The sequence below is a fragment of the Nannospalax galili genome, unplaced genomic scaffold (assembly GCF_000622305.1).
Source record: "Nannospalax galili isolate Female #2095 unplaced genomic scaffold, S.galili_v1.0 scaffold54, whole genome shotgun sequence".
Classification (NCBI taxonomy): Eukaryota; Metazoa; Chordata; class Mammalia; order Rodentia; family Spalacidae; genus Nannospalax; species Nannospalax galili.
In genome coordinates this window covers 15,073,135-15,089,004 of record NW_008341028.1, presented here as the reverse complement: position 1 = coordinate 15,089,004, position 15,870 = coordinate 15,073,135, and the positions used below count along the sequence as shown (strand labels likewise).

General features: G+C 51.3%; 1 protein-coding gene across 1 annotated transcript in view; it reads right to left on the bottom strand.

Moving 5' to 3' along the window:
- Nucleotides 1-2,341: 2,341 nt before the first annotated feature.
- The window catches only part of Csk (C-terminal Src kinase), a 20,740-nt gene continuing 7,211 nt past the window's right edge, over nucleotides 2,342-15,870 (bottom strand). The window contains exons 2-13 of the mRNA XM_008836502.2: nucleotides 7,734-7,810; nucleotides 7,284-7,397; nucleotides 7,061-7,173; nucleotides 6,338-6,557; nucleotides 4,877-4,970; nucleotides 4,647-4,712; nucleotides 4,463-4,562; nucleotides 4,288-4,378; nucleotides 3,938-4,011; nucleotides 3,642-3,837; nucleotides 3,462-3,548; nucleotides 2,342-3,239 (exon numbers count right to left, since the gene is read on the bottom strand). Coding sequence (XP_008834724.1) covers nucleotides 3,057-3,239; nucleotides 3,462-3,548; nucleotides 3,642-3,837; nucleotides 3,938-4,011; nucleotides 4,288-4,378; nucleotides 4,463-4,562; nucleotides 4,647-4,712; nucleotides 4,877-4,970; nucleotides 6,338-6,557; nucleotides 7,061-7,173; nucleotides 7,284-7,397; nucleotides 7,734-7,748 — 1,353 coding nt within the window. The 5' untranslated portion in view covers nucleotides 7,749-7,810 and the 3' untranslated portion in view covers nucleotides 2,342-3,056. The remainder of the gene's footprint in view (nucleotides 3,240-3,461; nucleotides 3,549-3,641; nucleotides 3,838-3,937; nucleotides 4,012-4,287; nucleotides 4,379-4,462; nucleotides 4,563-4,646; nucleotides 4,713-4,876; nucleotides 4,971-6,337; nucleotides 6,558-7,060; nucleotides 7,174-7,283; nucleotides 7,398-7,733; nucleotides 7,811-15,870) is intronic.

Below are 15,870 nucleotides of genomic sequence, written 5' to 3'. Positions count from 1 at the left end.
GCTGGCATTACAGATATATATATGTCCAGCATAATTTGGTTGTTAAACGTTCACTGGGGGACCAGGCCAGGGTGAGTCTCCCACCTCTGCTTTTTCAGGCCCTTCACCCTGTACTCTGGATTTCCACCCTTTGCTCTATGGAAGGCTCCACCATCAATTACTACTGTCCCCTTCCTTGGGTAGCTTCTGCTCCCTCCCTCAGGACTCGGACATGACTCAAAGGTCAATGTCCTTCCTCCTCATAGTCAAATTTGCTGCACTTTGCCCTCTTGAAAACAAAACGTCCTTTCTCCCCTCATTCCTTCCCATTACAGCTACATTTCTCAAAGTTACCACCTTGTCAGCTGGCCTGCAGGCTCCTCCAACCATTGCAATCTGGAACTGTCCTGACCAAGCACAGGTGTTGCTAAGGTCAGTGACCTCCTAGGCTTTGGAACCAGCAAGTGACTCAGCCTCCCTCTCTGTACCTTCTGGGACTCAGGACTGGTGACTTCCCTGGTGGAGGCCTCTTCCTAGGTCTCAGTGGCACTGGATGTCCTTCCTTGTATTCTTAGGCTGCTCCTTTTGGGAGCCACTTTTAAATTTTTATTTTTTTGAGACGGGGTCTGGCTGGCCTTGAACTCACAGAGATCCATTTGCCTCTGCCTCTCAAGTGCTGGAATTAAAGGCACGCAACACCCGCCTTCCCACCTGGCCTCTTTGAACCTCTTCTTGACCTTACAATTCTAAGAGTTCCCCAAGGATCATCCTGTGCCCATGGACCCCATCCTTACCCATGACTTCAGGCTCAATCCATTCACTGACATCTCTCAAATTTCCTTCTCCAGCTTGGGTTCTAACAACTGCCTACCCACTGGCAGTTTCAAAGGCACGCTTACAACTTAACAGAACTGGTAACAGTCCCTTCTGGTCTCCTCACTCAGCAGATGTCCAGTCATCACTTTCCCCACACCCATCTACCAGGAAAGTCAGAGCTATATAGCTCCTCCCTCTCCTTCATCCTAATGCTGAGCACACTACCAAGTCCTATCAGTCATACCTCTTAGATCTCTCTGAAGCCTATCTACCTACCTCCTACCATCCTCTCTCCTTAACTCTACCTGTCCCCCACCTCCCAGATTTCCCTGCCAGAATCTAGGGTGATTGCTTCAAAACTGCATTATCTGACATATCACTCTGGTGTCCCAAACCTGTCATTGGCTTCCCACAGTTCTTGGCTTGACAAAAGGCACTCGCTGGTCATCTTTCCCCCTCCAGCCCCAACTGTCTGTAAAGCATCTTCTTCACCTATCTTCTTAGAGATCCCAGACAAGTCGCCCCCCCGCATCCTTGCATTCACCCTGACCTCAGCTTAAATGTTTCTTCCAGGAAGCTCTCCTTGATCTAGAGACAATACTTCCGTATTAGGCATTTCCTTCATAACAGAGATCAGCTGGTCACTGGCTGTGATTGTCTTTTCAACCATGAACTCCACAGGGTCCTCCTGCTCCCTGTCAAGCCTGTCTAGCATAGTCTTCAAATAGCAGGTATTCAAATATTTGCTACTGAATAACTGAATGTTCTGCTTTTGGAAAAACTAGCCTGCCAACGTGTGCAGAGACGGCTGGGGAGGGGAAAGCCATTGCATTGGGTGGAGGCTGGTACGCAGTAGGCTAGGGGAGGAGGCTAGAGCCACAATGGGACAAGGTGATCCTCCTGATCTATCCCCAGGATCAATCAAGGTTCCCCGCTTCCCTGCCAGGGTTCTGTTGCCCCTGGACAATCTAAGAAAGCCCATGGCTGGTCTCATTTCCCAGTTGTGTATCCCAGATGGGGTGCAGAGGGAAGGTGCCTCATTTCCTGCAAAGTCCACTAAAACACAGGGCTTGGCACATAGTGAGGGTGGGGAAGAACAAAGCTGTCACATGTTAAATGAAATGGGAAAGAATGACCTGAGGCTCAGAGCCTTCCCCTCCCCATCACCCTCTAGGTCAGGTTCTCCTAAGGCATGTTTATCTGGGCTCCTGCCCAGGGACCCCATCCCATCTGGCCAGGCCTGGGCTCTAGTCGTCTTTGTGTCTGGACAACAACACAGGAAAGGCAGCCAGAATCCCCAGGTAGTAGCCATGGACTGGCCCCAGAGCCCAAGGTAGCCCAGGTGCCAGGCTCAGGTCAGTGGCTGGCAGGGAGGGACAGGTAGTGAGTACTTCCCCACGGATAGACACAGGACACTGGCTCGTGCAGCTGACACAAAGAGGCGGCTACATCTCTTGGCCATGCTTCCCCCGACCCCAGCCCCACTCACAAGAGACAGGGGGATGGACATGATGGCATGAAAGGACAACTGGGCAGACAGGCAGGCTCGGCGGAGGAAGCGCCGAGGCTGGGTGGTGGTGTCCTCATGGAGTGGTTTATTACGATTCCATCTCACAAGGCGGTGGGTGAGCGGCTGTGGCACATGAAATCCAAGCCCCTGACAGACGCCTGCCTCAGGCGCATGCAAACGGTGCGACATGGTCAAGCGCAAACACAGGTGACCGAGGCGACACTGGACATGGAACACGGGATGGGGAACAGGCTGGGGTGACGGGTCCCTACAGAAAGGCCAGTTCCTCCCCCACCCCCAAGGGTAGGACAGGAAAAATAAGATTCGTACTTCTTGTAAAATGCCCATTTGGTGGGTACTTTCTTTCTCCTTATCTTTGAAAAATAATAAAAAATAAACACACAGAAAAAAAAATCTCAAAAAAGGATAGGAATAAAACTCTAAGAAGGCGAGCGATGGGAGGCCAGAGGAAGGCTGACTGTGATGGGGGCACTGCTTCCCCCTCCTTGGCCTCTTTCCTTCTTAAGCCCCTTCTATGGGCACCCCAAGCCCTATAGGTGGGTCCATGAGAGAAGGTGCCAGGCCTATGTGGGGTCCCTGGGGGGCCAGAAGGGACAGGCAGGTCAGAGGAAAGAGGCCCACCAGCCCACTGCAGCTCAGTTCAAGTTCAAGCCCAGCGAGCAGCAGGGCATAGATCCAGGATCTTCTTGGCCCTGTCCCTGCAGGCCCATGGCCTGGGCATAAGTGGAGGTCACAGGTGCAGCTCATGGGTTTTGATGTGCTCCAGCTGCTCTCGAAGCTGCAGGAAGGTGGGTCGCGTGGCCGCATCCAGATGCCAGCAGTTCTTCATAACCTCGTAGACTGCAGGTGGGCAGCCATCTGGGGCATCCATCTTATAGCCCTTTTCTACCCGAGGGACAACGTCCTTCAGGGGCTGTGGGCAAGTGGGTGGTAATTAGTTCAGGGCCTTACAACACAGGAGAACCCTACTTAGCATCTCTCTAGGGATCTCCTTCAGCCCTGCCTCAGGCTCAGGTCAGGAAGTAGCTAGAAGCTCCCCAGGACAGATCTGAGGCTACCAGGCCCCAGACTCGGGGAGCAGTCTCATGGGCTGCTCTGTTAACACCCCTGCCCTCAGCCCTAGCCCCATACTCACAATTCTTGGGTAAGGCACTCGCCCAAAGGAATAGATTTCCCAGAGAAGGATTCCAAAACTCCACACGTCAGACTTGGTGGAGAATTTCTGTCATGTGGATGGAAGAATGGGTATCAGATCCTAGCAAGTTAGGAAGAGTGGGTGGCCCAAGGCCTTTGCTTAGGGGAAAGTCTGTTTTACCTTCTCTCTCAGGGCCTCAGGGGCTGTCCACTTGACTGGCAGTTTGCCTGTGTCCTGGGTGCTGGAGGCCTCCTTGGTGAGGCCAAAGTCACTGACCTTGGCCACATTGTCCTCAGACACCAACACATTTCGGGCAGCCAAGTCCCGGTGCACAAAATTGTTGCCCTCTAGGTATTCCATGGCTTCACAGACGTCTCTGGGGGCAGGCCAGCCACATGTTCCTTAGATTGGAGTCCCATAGCAGGGCAGGGGTCTCCTTTTAAGCCCTTACCCCCACCCTAGGCTATTCCACTCACAGTGAGAACTTGAGGAGACAGTCTCCACCTAGCACCGACCGACCCCGTGATCGCAGATAGTCCACCAGACTACCCTGGAGGCAGGACAGAAAAGGACAGGAGGGGTGTCAGGGGAGGGCCAGCACACCTGGGATACTATGCTATTATTCATGATGTCAACCCGCACAATCTCAGAGGGAGGTTGTGTTATTATCCCTACTTCATGAATGATGAAACTGAGGCTTGGAGAGGTGTATGATTTGCCTGAAGTCAGTCAATAAATAATGGGTCAGGACAGGCAACTTCAAAGCTTATTTGGGGCAGAGTAGAGACTGAGGGAGAGGGACATGGTAGGGGTGAAGGGTGCCTACCTTTGCCATATACTCTGTGACGATGTACAGTCCACCCTTCTCTTCCACAATCACGCCCAGCAGCTGGACCAGGTTGCTGTGCCGAAGTTGCCTGTGGCAGGACAGGGTGGTTAGAGTTCACTCAGTCTCTCCTGCTCCACTCAGGCAGATTCCCCGTATGCATGTCTCAACTCACGTCATGACGGAGGCTTCTGCCAGGAAGGCCTGGGCAGTGGCATCGTTCTTAATGCACTTGACTGCAACTTTGTTCCCCCGGTAATCACCCAGCATCACATCTGGGGGAAGAATGGAAGGCTGTTCCCTGGACGCCCTGCAGCTTCTCACCAGCTCCCCCATCCCCCAGGGGTTCCTCAACTCACCTCCAAACTCCCCCTTCCCAATAGTCTGCAGTAACTTTAGTTCCTTCATGTTCAGTGCCCAGCCACCTGCAGGGAGGGTCAATGAGGTGAATGGCTAGTTGGGGTCACACCTGAGATAACAGGTGCAGGCTAGACTGTCTTGGGTGTGGGGTGTTTTGGATAAGGTGGGCCAGGAGGCCTGGGTGGAGGGAGGTAAGTGAGTGGGAAGTCAGGAAGCAGAGTGTACTCACTGCGGTAGAATTCATCCTGGGCAGCCACCGTGCCCTCCATGACCTTTGGTTTGATGAGGCGAGTGCAGAGTCCATCCGCATCTGTGGTGTAGTGCTGCAGGGAGAGGGCAGGGCCCTCAGAGCCAGAACCACTGGGTTCCACCTTTCATGGGCTCAAGCAAGTCACTCAGGTCTGACCACCAGAGGGCAGCAGAGGCTAATCCACACAGTCTTGAGTTGCTTTGTGTGGGGAGGACTCCTCACTGCCCATGTCACCTCACCCATGTTCAGCTGCTAGACACCAGATTATTAATACCACTCTGGGCCTCACCAGCACCTTAAGGTAGACAGCAAAGCCTTGCCTGGTCCTGACACCAGCCTCTAGCAAGGTGTACTCAGGACCCATACATTCCCTTGTCAGAGGCCAAGGAAAGCCAGCAGGGAGGAGATGAGAGGGAGCTGGGAGGCAACCTACAGCTACTGGAAGTCAGGTATGGTGTGGCCTGAGCTGGTAGAGCTGGCCTTGGAAGCTACAGAGATCTGTGGTACAGAAGCCCTTTGGCTCCTGACCACTAGGGTCCATAGCTTCTGTTTATATATGCACATCTGGATATGTGTCAGAGGCCAAGGAAAGCCAGCAGGGAGGAGATGAGAGGGAGCTGGGAGGCAACCTACAGCTACTGGAAGTCAGGTATGGTGTGGCCTGAGCTGGTAGAGCTGGCCTTGGAAGCTACAGAGATCTGTGGTACAGAAGCCCTTTGGCTCCTGACCACTAGGGTCCATAGCTTCTGTTTATATATGCACATCTGGATATGACATTCTTGTTTTTAATGCTAGGAGAGACTATTACAAAGAGCCTTATTGAGATTTTTAAGTCAAAGAGAGAATGTTCTAACCAGGCATGGTGGCACACACCTTTAATGCCGGCACCGGGGAGGTAGAGGCAGATGAATCTCTGTGAGTTCTAGGCCAGCCTGAGTCTATGAGTTCTAGGCCAGCCTGGTCTACAAAGTGAGCAAAGTGAGTTCCAGGTCAGCTGGGGCTACAGGAAGAACCTGTCTCAAGAAAGATTAAAAAAACAAGAGAGAGAGAAAGGGGAGAGAGAGAGAGAGAGAGAGAGAGAGAGAGAGAGAGAGAGAGTGTTCTGGATCAGACAGGCTCAGAGTCTAGTCCTGGCACTTCTGCTGTATATATAGCTGAAGAAACCTTAACTGTTCTGAACCTTTGTGATCTGATCTACAGATTCTGACACCACCCTCCTTATGGGGGCATTATGGGGACAGTGCTCGACCCTGGCACACAGCAGGTGCTCCTTTGAGTTGTGAGAACTGAGGGCTCACAGAAGTTGTCCAGCTCATCCTCTCTGGTGAGTTGGGGCTGGAGTTACAATCTAGGGTTTGTGCTGAATGTCCTCAAGTGGATTGAGTAAGTGTGTGAGTGTGGGGAAAAGGAGGAGTTCCCCAAGGTGTGCTTCCTACTCACCTCCACCAGCTGCATGAGGTTCTCAAAGTATACCTCTTCATCAATGCTCAGCTTGCTAGCATGGTACATGATGCGGTAGTGCTCCACCTTGCCTTCACAGCTCACACACAGTGTGTAGTCCCCAGGGTAGTTGGTGCTCTCCCGCACCAGGAACAGGCCTGTCTCTGGTGGGTACAGAAGCCGCTCGGCCTGCTCCCGTGTGATCTTGCCATGGAACCAGCTGGGGGGTGGGGGTGGGGTCAGCAGGGCCACAGGTCACAGTGGCCCAATACTGACCCTGTGCCTCCTGCCAGCCTTCCTCATGCTTTGCTTTCTGAAAGTGCTCCCTCTATTCAACACCTTCCCACAACTCCCAATTAGTCAGGAAGCTGAAGCTGTCATGTTCTCCCTGCCCCGTCTTTCTTCTGCCCTGTCCCTGAGATCCAACCTCTGGTCCCACTCCCAGAAAGCCCTTGCCTATATTCCAGCCCCTTACTCTGGCCCCTGATTTCCTCTCATGCTTTTTCTTTTTTTTGGAGAAAGGGTCTCCTTATAGCCCCAGCTGGCCTGGAACTTGCTATGTAGACCAGGTTGGACTCCATCTGCCTGCCTTAGCCTCCCCAGTGCTGGGATTAAAGGTGTGTACCACCACTCCTGGTAACTCCCCTGTTGCTTTTCTGGGAAACCAGAGCCATTTCCTCTTTTCTTCCAGAAACAGGAGACCCCAGCCCTCCTGGTACTCACGGCATGAGGCTGAGTTTGGTGCCCGCCTTCACACCCTCACGTTTCTGGACATAGTTGGCCGGGATGATGCCCTCACGGCCCACCTTGTTCTTGGCTTTGTACCAGTTGGGGTCCTAGAGAGAGGATAGCCTGTCTCAGGCCCGTTTCCCCCTGCAAGGGAACCAAACCCAGGAAGGAACCCCCAGAGGTGGGAAAACGACAGGCATCTAGCGTCCCCAAGTACCTTGGTGACGGCCACAATGGTGAGCACGTCTCCTTTGCAGAAGGGAAGGTCCTGCTCAGCAGTGCCATGGAAGTTGTACTTGGCAATACATTCTGTACCGGATGGCCAGGCGGCCTGTGGGGTAGGGGACAGGTGTGTGGGTGCAGCCCAGGGTCCTTTTCCACCCACCTGCCTGCCTACATGCCCTTGAAAAGCAGCCTCTTTAGCTGGCTTCCAAGAGCCTGGGTGAGGCACCCCTCAGTCCCTTCCAGCTAAAATTCCTCTGAAGCCCTGGGCTTTGTCCTGGGACCCTGGGCCTCAGGGAGCACATTGGAATTAATGGTACTTCACTCAAAGCCTGAACTGGGACAGAATGAAGGGTAGTAAGCGGCTCCAAGCTCCCACTGTTTTCACCCTGGGGATGGTGGACATGTAGGACTGCCTTATCCCCCCCTCTACTCTTTATGGTACCTGTATTGCCGACATCTTCTTAAATATGCCGTCCCCGTGCTACAGGAAGGCCGATCTGTCACTTGGTACCATTAGAGCTGTAGAGAGAAGGGTCAAGCTGAGGAGGGGTGGGAAGAGATGGCCCTTACTCACTGAGTGGGATCATCAGTTCCTTTCTCAGAGAGTGTGAGCAGAATCCAAGGCTTCCAAGAGCTGGGACATGAGGCCAGGACTGTTCTCTCCAGTCTCAGGCAAGAGCACAGAGACCAATGAGTCCCAGGGATGAGGTAACCATCAACACTATATCGCTGATGGGCCTCACAGATCCCACAGAATGACCAACGGGAGCGATGAAGGGTTGGAGGGCCGGCAGTACTGTAGCTATCTGTATACCAGTCCAAATCTGGTACATCTCACCAGCCTGGTAGGAAGCTCAGGGAAGCACTAAAACTGGGCAGATATTGTGTGGCCCAGGAAAGTCACTTGAGGCTTTACAGGTTTCTCTACAAAAGCATGTTCCAGAGGCAGCTGTATAGCCAAATGTCTGTACCCACTTCTCAGTACACATCCAAGAGAAGATAGCCCACGTTGACCAGGAGATAGGCAGGTGCCCTCCAGCAGTATGTTCTATAGTAAACCTCAGACTGGGAACTGCCCAGGTGTTGAAAATGAAGCGCACAAACCAGGGAGAAAGCTGTATGACCCACTGCAACCAACTACTGGCCTTGAATTCTTAACAAGTCAACCAAAAAGCCAGGCAAAGAAAAGCACATACTGTGGCTCCATTTGCATCAAGTTCAAAATCCGGCCAAACCAATTCCCACTTGCTGAGATAATGCCCTTGGGAGGGGGGAACTGGATAGGGTATGAGTGGACTTCAGGATGTCTGTTATGGGGACTGTTAAAGGCTCCTTGCAGGGGAGGGTACGTACTCCGCGGCAACTCACAAACTATACCCTTCTGACTGGTGCACTTGCAGGTATGTGTACCCTTCAGTAAAGGCGACTCCCGGAACGCTCCCCCAGAGCAGCAAGCCTGTCTGCACAAGCACATGTACACCACCACTACCGAACAAACCCAGGCTCACAAAACCTCAGAAGGATGTGGAGGGGCTGGTGCTACTGTTCCCTTTTTGGTGAGGAAATTGAGGCTGAGACAGGGCTAGTGATCACACTGCTGGAAGAGCCTCTTTTATTTATTTTAGTTTAGCTTTTGTCTTTTTGAGACAAAAAGCTAGCCTGGATTCCCTATAGAGACCAGGCTGGCCCTGAACTCACAGAAATCCACCTGCCTCTGCCTCCCAGTGCTGGGATTAAAGGTGTGAACCTGGCTCTAAGAGAGACTCTTTTTTTTTTTTTTTTTTTTGAGACAGGGTCTCCGTGCAGCCCCAGCTGTCCTGGAACTCACTATGTAGACCAGGCTGGCCTCGAACTCACAAAGATCCACCTGGTTCTGCCTCCCAGTGCTGGGATCAAAGACGCACGTCACCACGCCCAGCTAGGAAGGCTTTCTTTTTTTTTTTCCTGTCTTTTTGAAGCAGGGTCTCCCTGTAGCTCCAGCTGTCCTGGAACTCACTATGTAGACCAGGCTGCCCTTGAACTCACAGTGATCTGCCTGCCTCTGCCTCCCAAGTGCTGGGACTACAGGTGTACGCCACCATGCCTGGCTCCAGAGACTCTTTCATAAGCCTGGTTGCCAGGTTCATCTGATGGGATAGATAAGGTTTGTCATTGCATTGATGGTTATGTATACCATTGGAAGAGGACTTTTGAGTGTAAGTGCTGGGGTGGGTCTGTGTGTATATGTACACAGGAAGTATGGGAGTCGAGCCCTGAAGACTAGAGGGCTTAGAAAGGAAGAGGGTCTAGGAATGGATCTCAGTGGTAGAATACTTACCTAGAATGCCCTATAATCACAGCACTTCGAAGGCTGAGGCAGAAGATGACTAGCTGGAGGCTAGCCTGGGCTACACGGTAAGACTGTCTCAAGAAAAATAAGGGGGTGGTGGTGGCTGAAGAGATAGCTCAGTGGGTAAGGGCACTGGCTGCTCTTGCAGAGGACCCAGGTTCAGTTCCCAGCACCCACATGGCACCTAACAACTGCTCAAAACTTCAGTTCCAGGAGATCTGACACCCTCTTCAGGTTTCTATGGGCATTATGCTGTTGGAAGGTCAGTGTGTCAAGGTGTCAAGGTAGGAGACAGGTACAGCCTGAAGAACTGGCCTGGGTGAAAGCCAGTAGTGCAAAGTAGGACTGACTGCTCATCTGTAGGGCTCTGTGATCCGGGAACTTGTATACAGAGCCCATCCTGAGCACTTAGTTTGTGTGTTGTGAGAAGGATTCCAGTGACCCTGGCATGAACCAGGGAGGCAAGGCGCTTCCTATACCACCGAGATAACCTAGGGCTGGACTCTGGATGTGATAAACCTGGGAAGTTTTGGTAGGGACCACACAACCTCAGACCAGCAAAAGAAGAGAGCAGGGGAAATGACCATCACTTTCCCAGGTTAGACTCCTGACTAATCAGACCTGGGCTTTGAACCTAGCTTTACCAGCATGTAACTCAGGCAGAATGACCTAAGCCTTCTAGGCCTCATCTGTCCTGAAAGGGAGCACAGTGATCCCCTGCAAGGAGGCTCTAGAATAAGACCCACAGTTGGAAGCACTTCACATGCTTCCTGTCCCCTCCAGGACACACAGCCCTTCTTGCACCCAGCGGTGAGGCCAGCCATCAAGCCTATTGTTTAGACTGGGCACTGAAGCCCAGAGGGTATGCTGGGAACCCCCCCCCCCCCGCCAACCCCTTCTATACTTCCCTGACTGAGCCAGCATGAACACTGAGACTCACAACCTGGCCCCCATGGACTGCATGCTACGGGAGAACTGTGAGCTCTCCTCACTGTTTTATAGACTCGGAAACCAAGGCCCAAGCCTAAGATCACACAGCCCAAGATTGAGTTGGGGGGGGGGTGTCTCATTGTAGTTGGCTGAGACCCCAAACATCAGGCCCTTCTAGTCTTAAGACCCTACCAGCTTGCCAGCTCTCCTCATCTCCACACCTCCTCCTTCTCCAGACTCCAAACTCACTGCTGCCACCTTAGGAGGGAGTAGAAGCTGGGCACTGTTAGTCACCCTTCCAGCTGTCAGTTTGCAAACACTCCTTCCTGGCCTGCAGCTGCTGCTGCCACCTCCCTGTTGCCTTGATGATAATAATAAAAATAATAACAGGCCCTGTTTTCTGAGCACTTATTCAGTGCCAGGCCCTGTCCTTGGCACGTCATGGCTCATCCAATCCTAATGATTCTGAGAGGCAGAGGGATTATTATTATTCCTAATTTTACAGATGAGGTCCCCGAGTGAGGCCCAGAGTATTGTGAGACCTTGCCTGGGGTCACAGCTCTGTTTGCTCAAGTCAGACTCCTGATATGCTTGACCAGGCCTCCCTTCCCTCTGGTGGCCTCTGCCTTCCATGCACGATATCCCTAGGAATTGCTGTCTATCCGGGACCACCATGGTCTGGTCAGTGTGAGGAAAGGACTAGTCATGAGGGGCGGGGATGTGGTTTGAGGGAGGGGCATGCCGATAGTGGTCAGGCAGAGGGGCAGGATGCTCAGTTACCAGGATCTAGGAAGATCCCATCAGCTTAACTCTACTAGAAGTGCCTCTTGGGACTCAGTTTCCTCATGTACACAATGGCTGGGTGAGAAGCCAGCAGCTCCCAGGGCCCCTGAGGCTTGGCAACGCCAACCCCTCAGCACCAGGATCACTGCATGCCTTGCCAGAATCCTGCAACCTGCCTACCCTGGAGAGGACATCAGGTCAAGATAGGTTCCCCACAATGCCCTCACTAGGGCTCCTCCTTATGGCCTCCCCAGCCAGTTCTGAGAGTAGCAGCCAGAGTGGCTTTGAGAGGCTACTGCAAGCCACCTTCCTGCTACCAACTAGTCAGGGAGCAGGCACAGAGAAGGATCCAGTATGTGGTCATCTGAACTTAGGGCCAGGTTACTCTAGGGAGGCAGTGAAGACCACTGCCCTGGGAGTAAGGGGTGTCACCAACTTACTGTGTGACCTACGGAAGTCACTTGAGCTTTTTCCATACCTGCTGCCTTCTGAGCACCCTGCTTGTCTCCTTTTCTTACCTGCTGTTCCCAGAAACCTGCAGTCTCTCCACCTCCTTGCCCTCTCCCCATTCACCCAAGGAACTTCTGTGAAGTCTTGGGGCACAGATGGGGACTGTTTCTCTTGTACATATGCATGACACAAAATACAACAGGATAGTTTGTGATGGTGGTGGCAAGAGATGGAGAGAAACCACAAATTTGAAGCCAGTCTAGCCTATAGAGTGAGATCTTGTCTTAAAAAAGAGGAGCCTTGGGGATAGCTCAGTGGGCAAAGTACTTGCTGTGCAAGCATCAAGACCTGAGTTTACTCCTAAGTGCCCACATAAAACTGAATGTGGTGGCATGTGCTTGTAATGCCAGCACTAGAGAGGCAGACAGAGGGATTCCAGGAGTTTGTTGGCTTGGTCAGCCTAGCCTACTTAGTGAATCTCAAGTCCCAGTGAGAGACCCTGTCTCAAAAACCAAGGTGAACCCCTGAGGAACGACACCTGAGGTTGTCGTTTCTGGCCTTCACATGCACATATGAATACATACATACCACCATCACATTCACAAAAAAAGAGAACAAAACTAAAAGACTAAATTCTTCAGAGTAAGGGATCTGATGCCTGCAACCAGCACTCCAGCAAAAAACTGAGGTTAGGAAAGCCAACTTACCCGACACACATAAGGTCCTGGCATCCAACCTCAGCAATACAATAACAAAGCAAAAGAGGGCTGGTGAGATGGCAGACCAGGTAAAGGTACTTGCTGCCAAGCCTAACGACCTGACTCTGATCCCCAGAATCAGAGTCCTCTACCTCCATGTGTGCTCTGCAGCATCTGTGCACCCCTACCCCCCATTATACACAATAATGAATAAAAAGAAAAAAAGAAAAGAAAGCAAATGTGGCAAAATGTTAAGAACAGGTAAATCTGGTTAAAGGAGCTAGGAATATCCATTATACTATTATTTCCACTTTTTGTCAGGCAACCCCCAAAAAAGGCTGGTGCAGCTACAGATGACCTATGGTATAAGTTGTGGGTAGGCTTTTGTGTGGCTGTTATTATTTTGAATTTTTATTTGTTTTTGAGACAGGGTCGCCCTGTAGACCCAGTTGGCCCGGAATTTAATATGTAGACCTGGCTGGCCTCAATCTCATAGAGATCCACCTGCCTCTGCCTCCCTAGTGCGGAGATTAAAGGCATGTGCCACCACACCCAGCTTGTTTTAGATTAAAAATATATATATTTTATTCATTTTTATTTTTATGTGTATGAGTGTATTGCCTGCATGTATGTAAGTGCGCCCATGTTGTGCAATGCCCACAGAAGTCAGAAGAGGGTGTCAGATCCCCTGGAACTGGAGTTACAGGTGGTTGTTAGCCATCATGTGAGTGCTAAGGACCAAACCTAGGTCCTCTGCAAGAGCAGCCACTGCTCTTAACTGCTGAGTCATCTCTCTAGCCCTTTGTTTTAGATTTTTGACACAGGCTCTAGCTATGTAGCCCAGATTGACCTCAAACTCTGAGATCCTCTTGCCACAGTCTATAAAGTACGGGGGATTATAGGGATGTACCACCATACCCATATTATAAATTGTGCTTAAAATTTTTATTACATTCATTTATTTTGTGTGCATGTGTACATGTGTGATGCAGGTATGATAGCGCATATGTGGAGATCAGAGGATATCTTGTGGGAGTCAGTTCTTCCCTTCTACTATGTGGGTCCCAGGAATCCAACTGAGGTTGTCAGGATTGGTGACAGGAGCCTTTACCAACATTTGTATATTAACAGAAAACAAACATTCGTAAACACAGATGTACCAAGATATCTTTAGGAAGACATGGGGAAATGATAACAGAGGTTGTCTCTGGGATGGGGAGAGTCTGATCAAGCTCAAGAACAATTTATGGTTTGTATGATGTTGTTTTTTTTATTTTTTGTTTCTGTTTTTAGAAAAGGTCTCATGTAGCCTAGGCTAACCTCCACCTTACTATGCAGCTGAGGATGATCTTAAATGTCTGATCCTCCTGCCTCCACTTCCAAATGCTGGGTTACAAGTGTGTACCACCACATCTAGTTTATGTAGTGCTGGTGACTGAACCCAGGGCTTCATGCTTGCTAAGCAAACACTCTGCCAACTGAGTTACATGCCAAGCCCTTATTTTCTTTTAAAGCTACATGCATCTGTATTACCTTTCCCTTAAGAATAAAATAGAAAAATACACCTCTTTTTGAAAGCCACCTCTGCCAGGAGTCCTTCCTTGGTTCTCCAGCTGTGCTGGCTGGCCCTGCCTTCTCATATCAGTGTTCCAGCAAGGATCTCATTGGTAGTGGCCTGTGGTTGAGGGTAGAAGGGAAACTTTGAGGGGGAAAGCTAGGATCTGACTCATCCCTGGACAGAGAGCTACTGCTCAGAACTGAATGAATGAATGAACAAATGAAAGGGAGAAGCTAGGCGGCCAACGGCATACTAGATCCCATAACCATAGGACTATATTTAACCCCAAAAGGACAGAGGCTGACACCCAATCCCCTGCAAGGCTGGAGGACAGGGGTTTGGGATGTGGCAGGGCCAACATTTCACTCTGACTTCCTGCCCCAAACTCTGCTCCCAGCAGCTCTTGTGCTGGGGTCCCGGGAACAAGCTGGGCATTGTGCCCAAGCGCTGAGGTCAGTGGCTGCAGCCTCAGGCAGGCCTTTCTTGGGAGCCCAGACTGTCTGGGAGGGGGCATAAAGGAGGAAGTAGCAACGAAGACACTCCCAGGCCACGCTTTCCCTGCCCTGGAGGCAGCTGCAGACCCCCAGAGCCAGGAGCATGTGAAGGAACGTGTGGGGTAGGTCAAGAGACTCCATCCCTGCCCCCTCACCAAAACTCCACTGCTTAATGGGGCGTGGGAGCCTTCAGTAACTGTTTACACGCAGCTAAAAATACCCACTAAAAAGGGAAGTGTACCAGAGAACTAACTGGGGGGATTGGGGGCCGTGGCCCATAGAGGCTCTGGTCCTGCCACAGGACCCAGCTGGACCAACTTGGTAGGGACAACCACTGGTGGCAACAGGGAGGTCCTCTGCCTTCTCACTCTGTGCAAGTGTTTGAGGAATCTTCCTATGTACCTAGTGTCATGCTTGGTGACCAGGACGGGCAGAAGGCCCTGGAGGCCCTAGTCTTAGGAGTCCAAGCCTCTCTTCTGTGCCCAGCCTATGCTGGGGTACTGAGGAATCCAGCAAAATACAGACCAACCAAGATGTGAGCATAGGATGATCAATCATAACCTGGAGTACCCAGGCCTCAAAAAAATGAGGATTGCGGGTGTAACTTAGTGGTTAGGCACATACATAGCATGTTCGCCCCGTTCTGCACCACCTTGAGTTCCATCCCCAGAACCTCAAAAAGACTGAGGAGAGATGGGACTACCCAGCAAAGTTTGCAGGAAGGGGGAGATGGGAACTGGAGCTACGATTCCTGGGGAAATAACTGGGAGAGGGGTGCCCAGAACAGGCCAGGATTAAGATTCCAAACTGCAGGAGGTAGAGAGATGGCTCAGCAGCTAAGAGCACTGACTGCTCTTACAGAGGACCTGGATTCGATTCCCAGCACCCACATGGTAGCCAACAACTGTCTGTAACTCCAGTTCCAGGGAATCTGATGCCCTTTTCTGACCTCCGTGGGCACTGCACGACATGGGTGCACTTACACACATCCAGGCAATACTCATACACATAAAATAAAAATATTAAAAAAAAAAAAAGCCGGGCAAGGTAGTGCACACCTTTAGTCCCAGCACTGGGGAGGCAGAGGCAGGTGGATCTCTGTGAGTTCAAGGCCAGCCTGGTCTACATAGTGAATTCCAGGCCAGCTGGGGCTATAGGGAGATCCTGTCTCAAAAAAAAAAAATTCCAAACTGCAATACCTAGGAAGTTTTAAAAATTTTTATTTATTATTTTTATTTTATGTGTATTGCCTGCATGTAGTTAAGCACACCCGTGCCGTGCAAAGCCTGTGGACAGAAGAGGCTGTCAGATCCCCTGGAACTGGAGTTACGGACAGT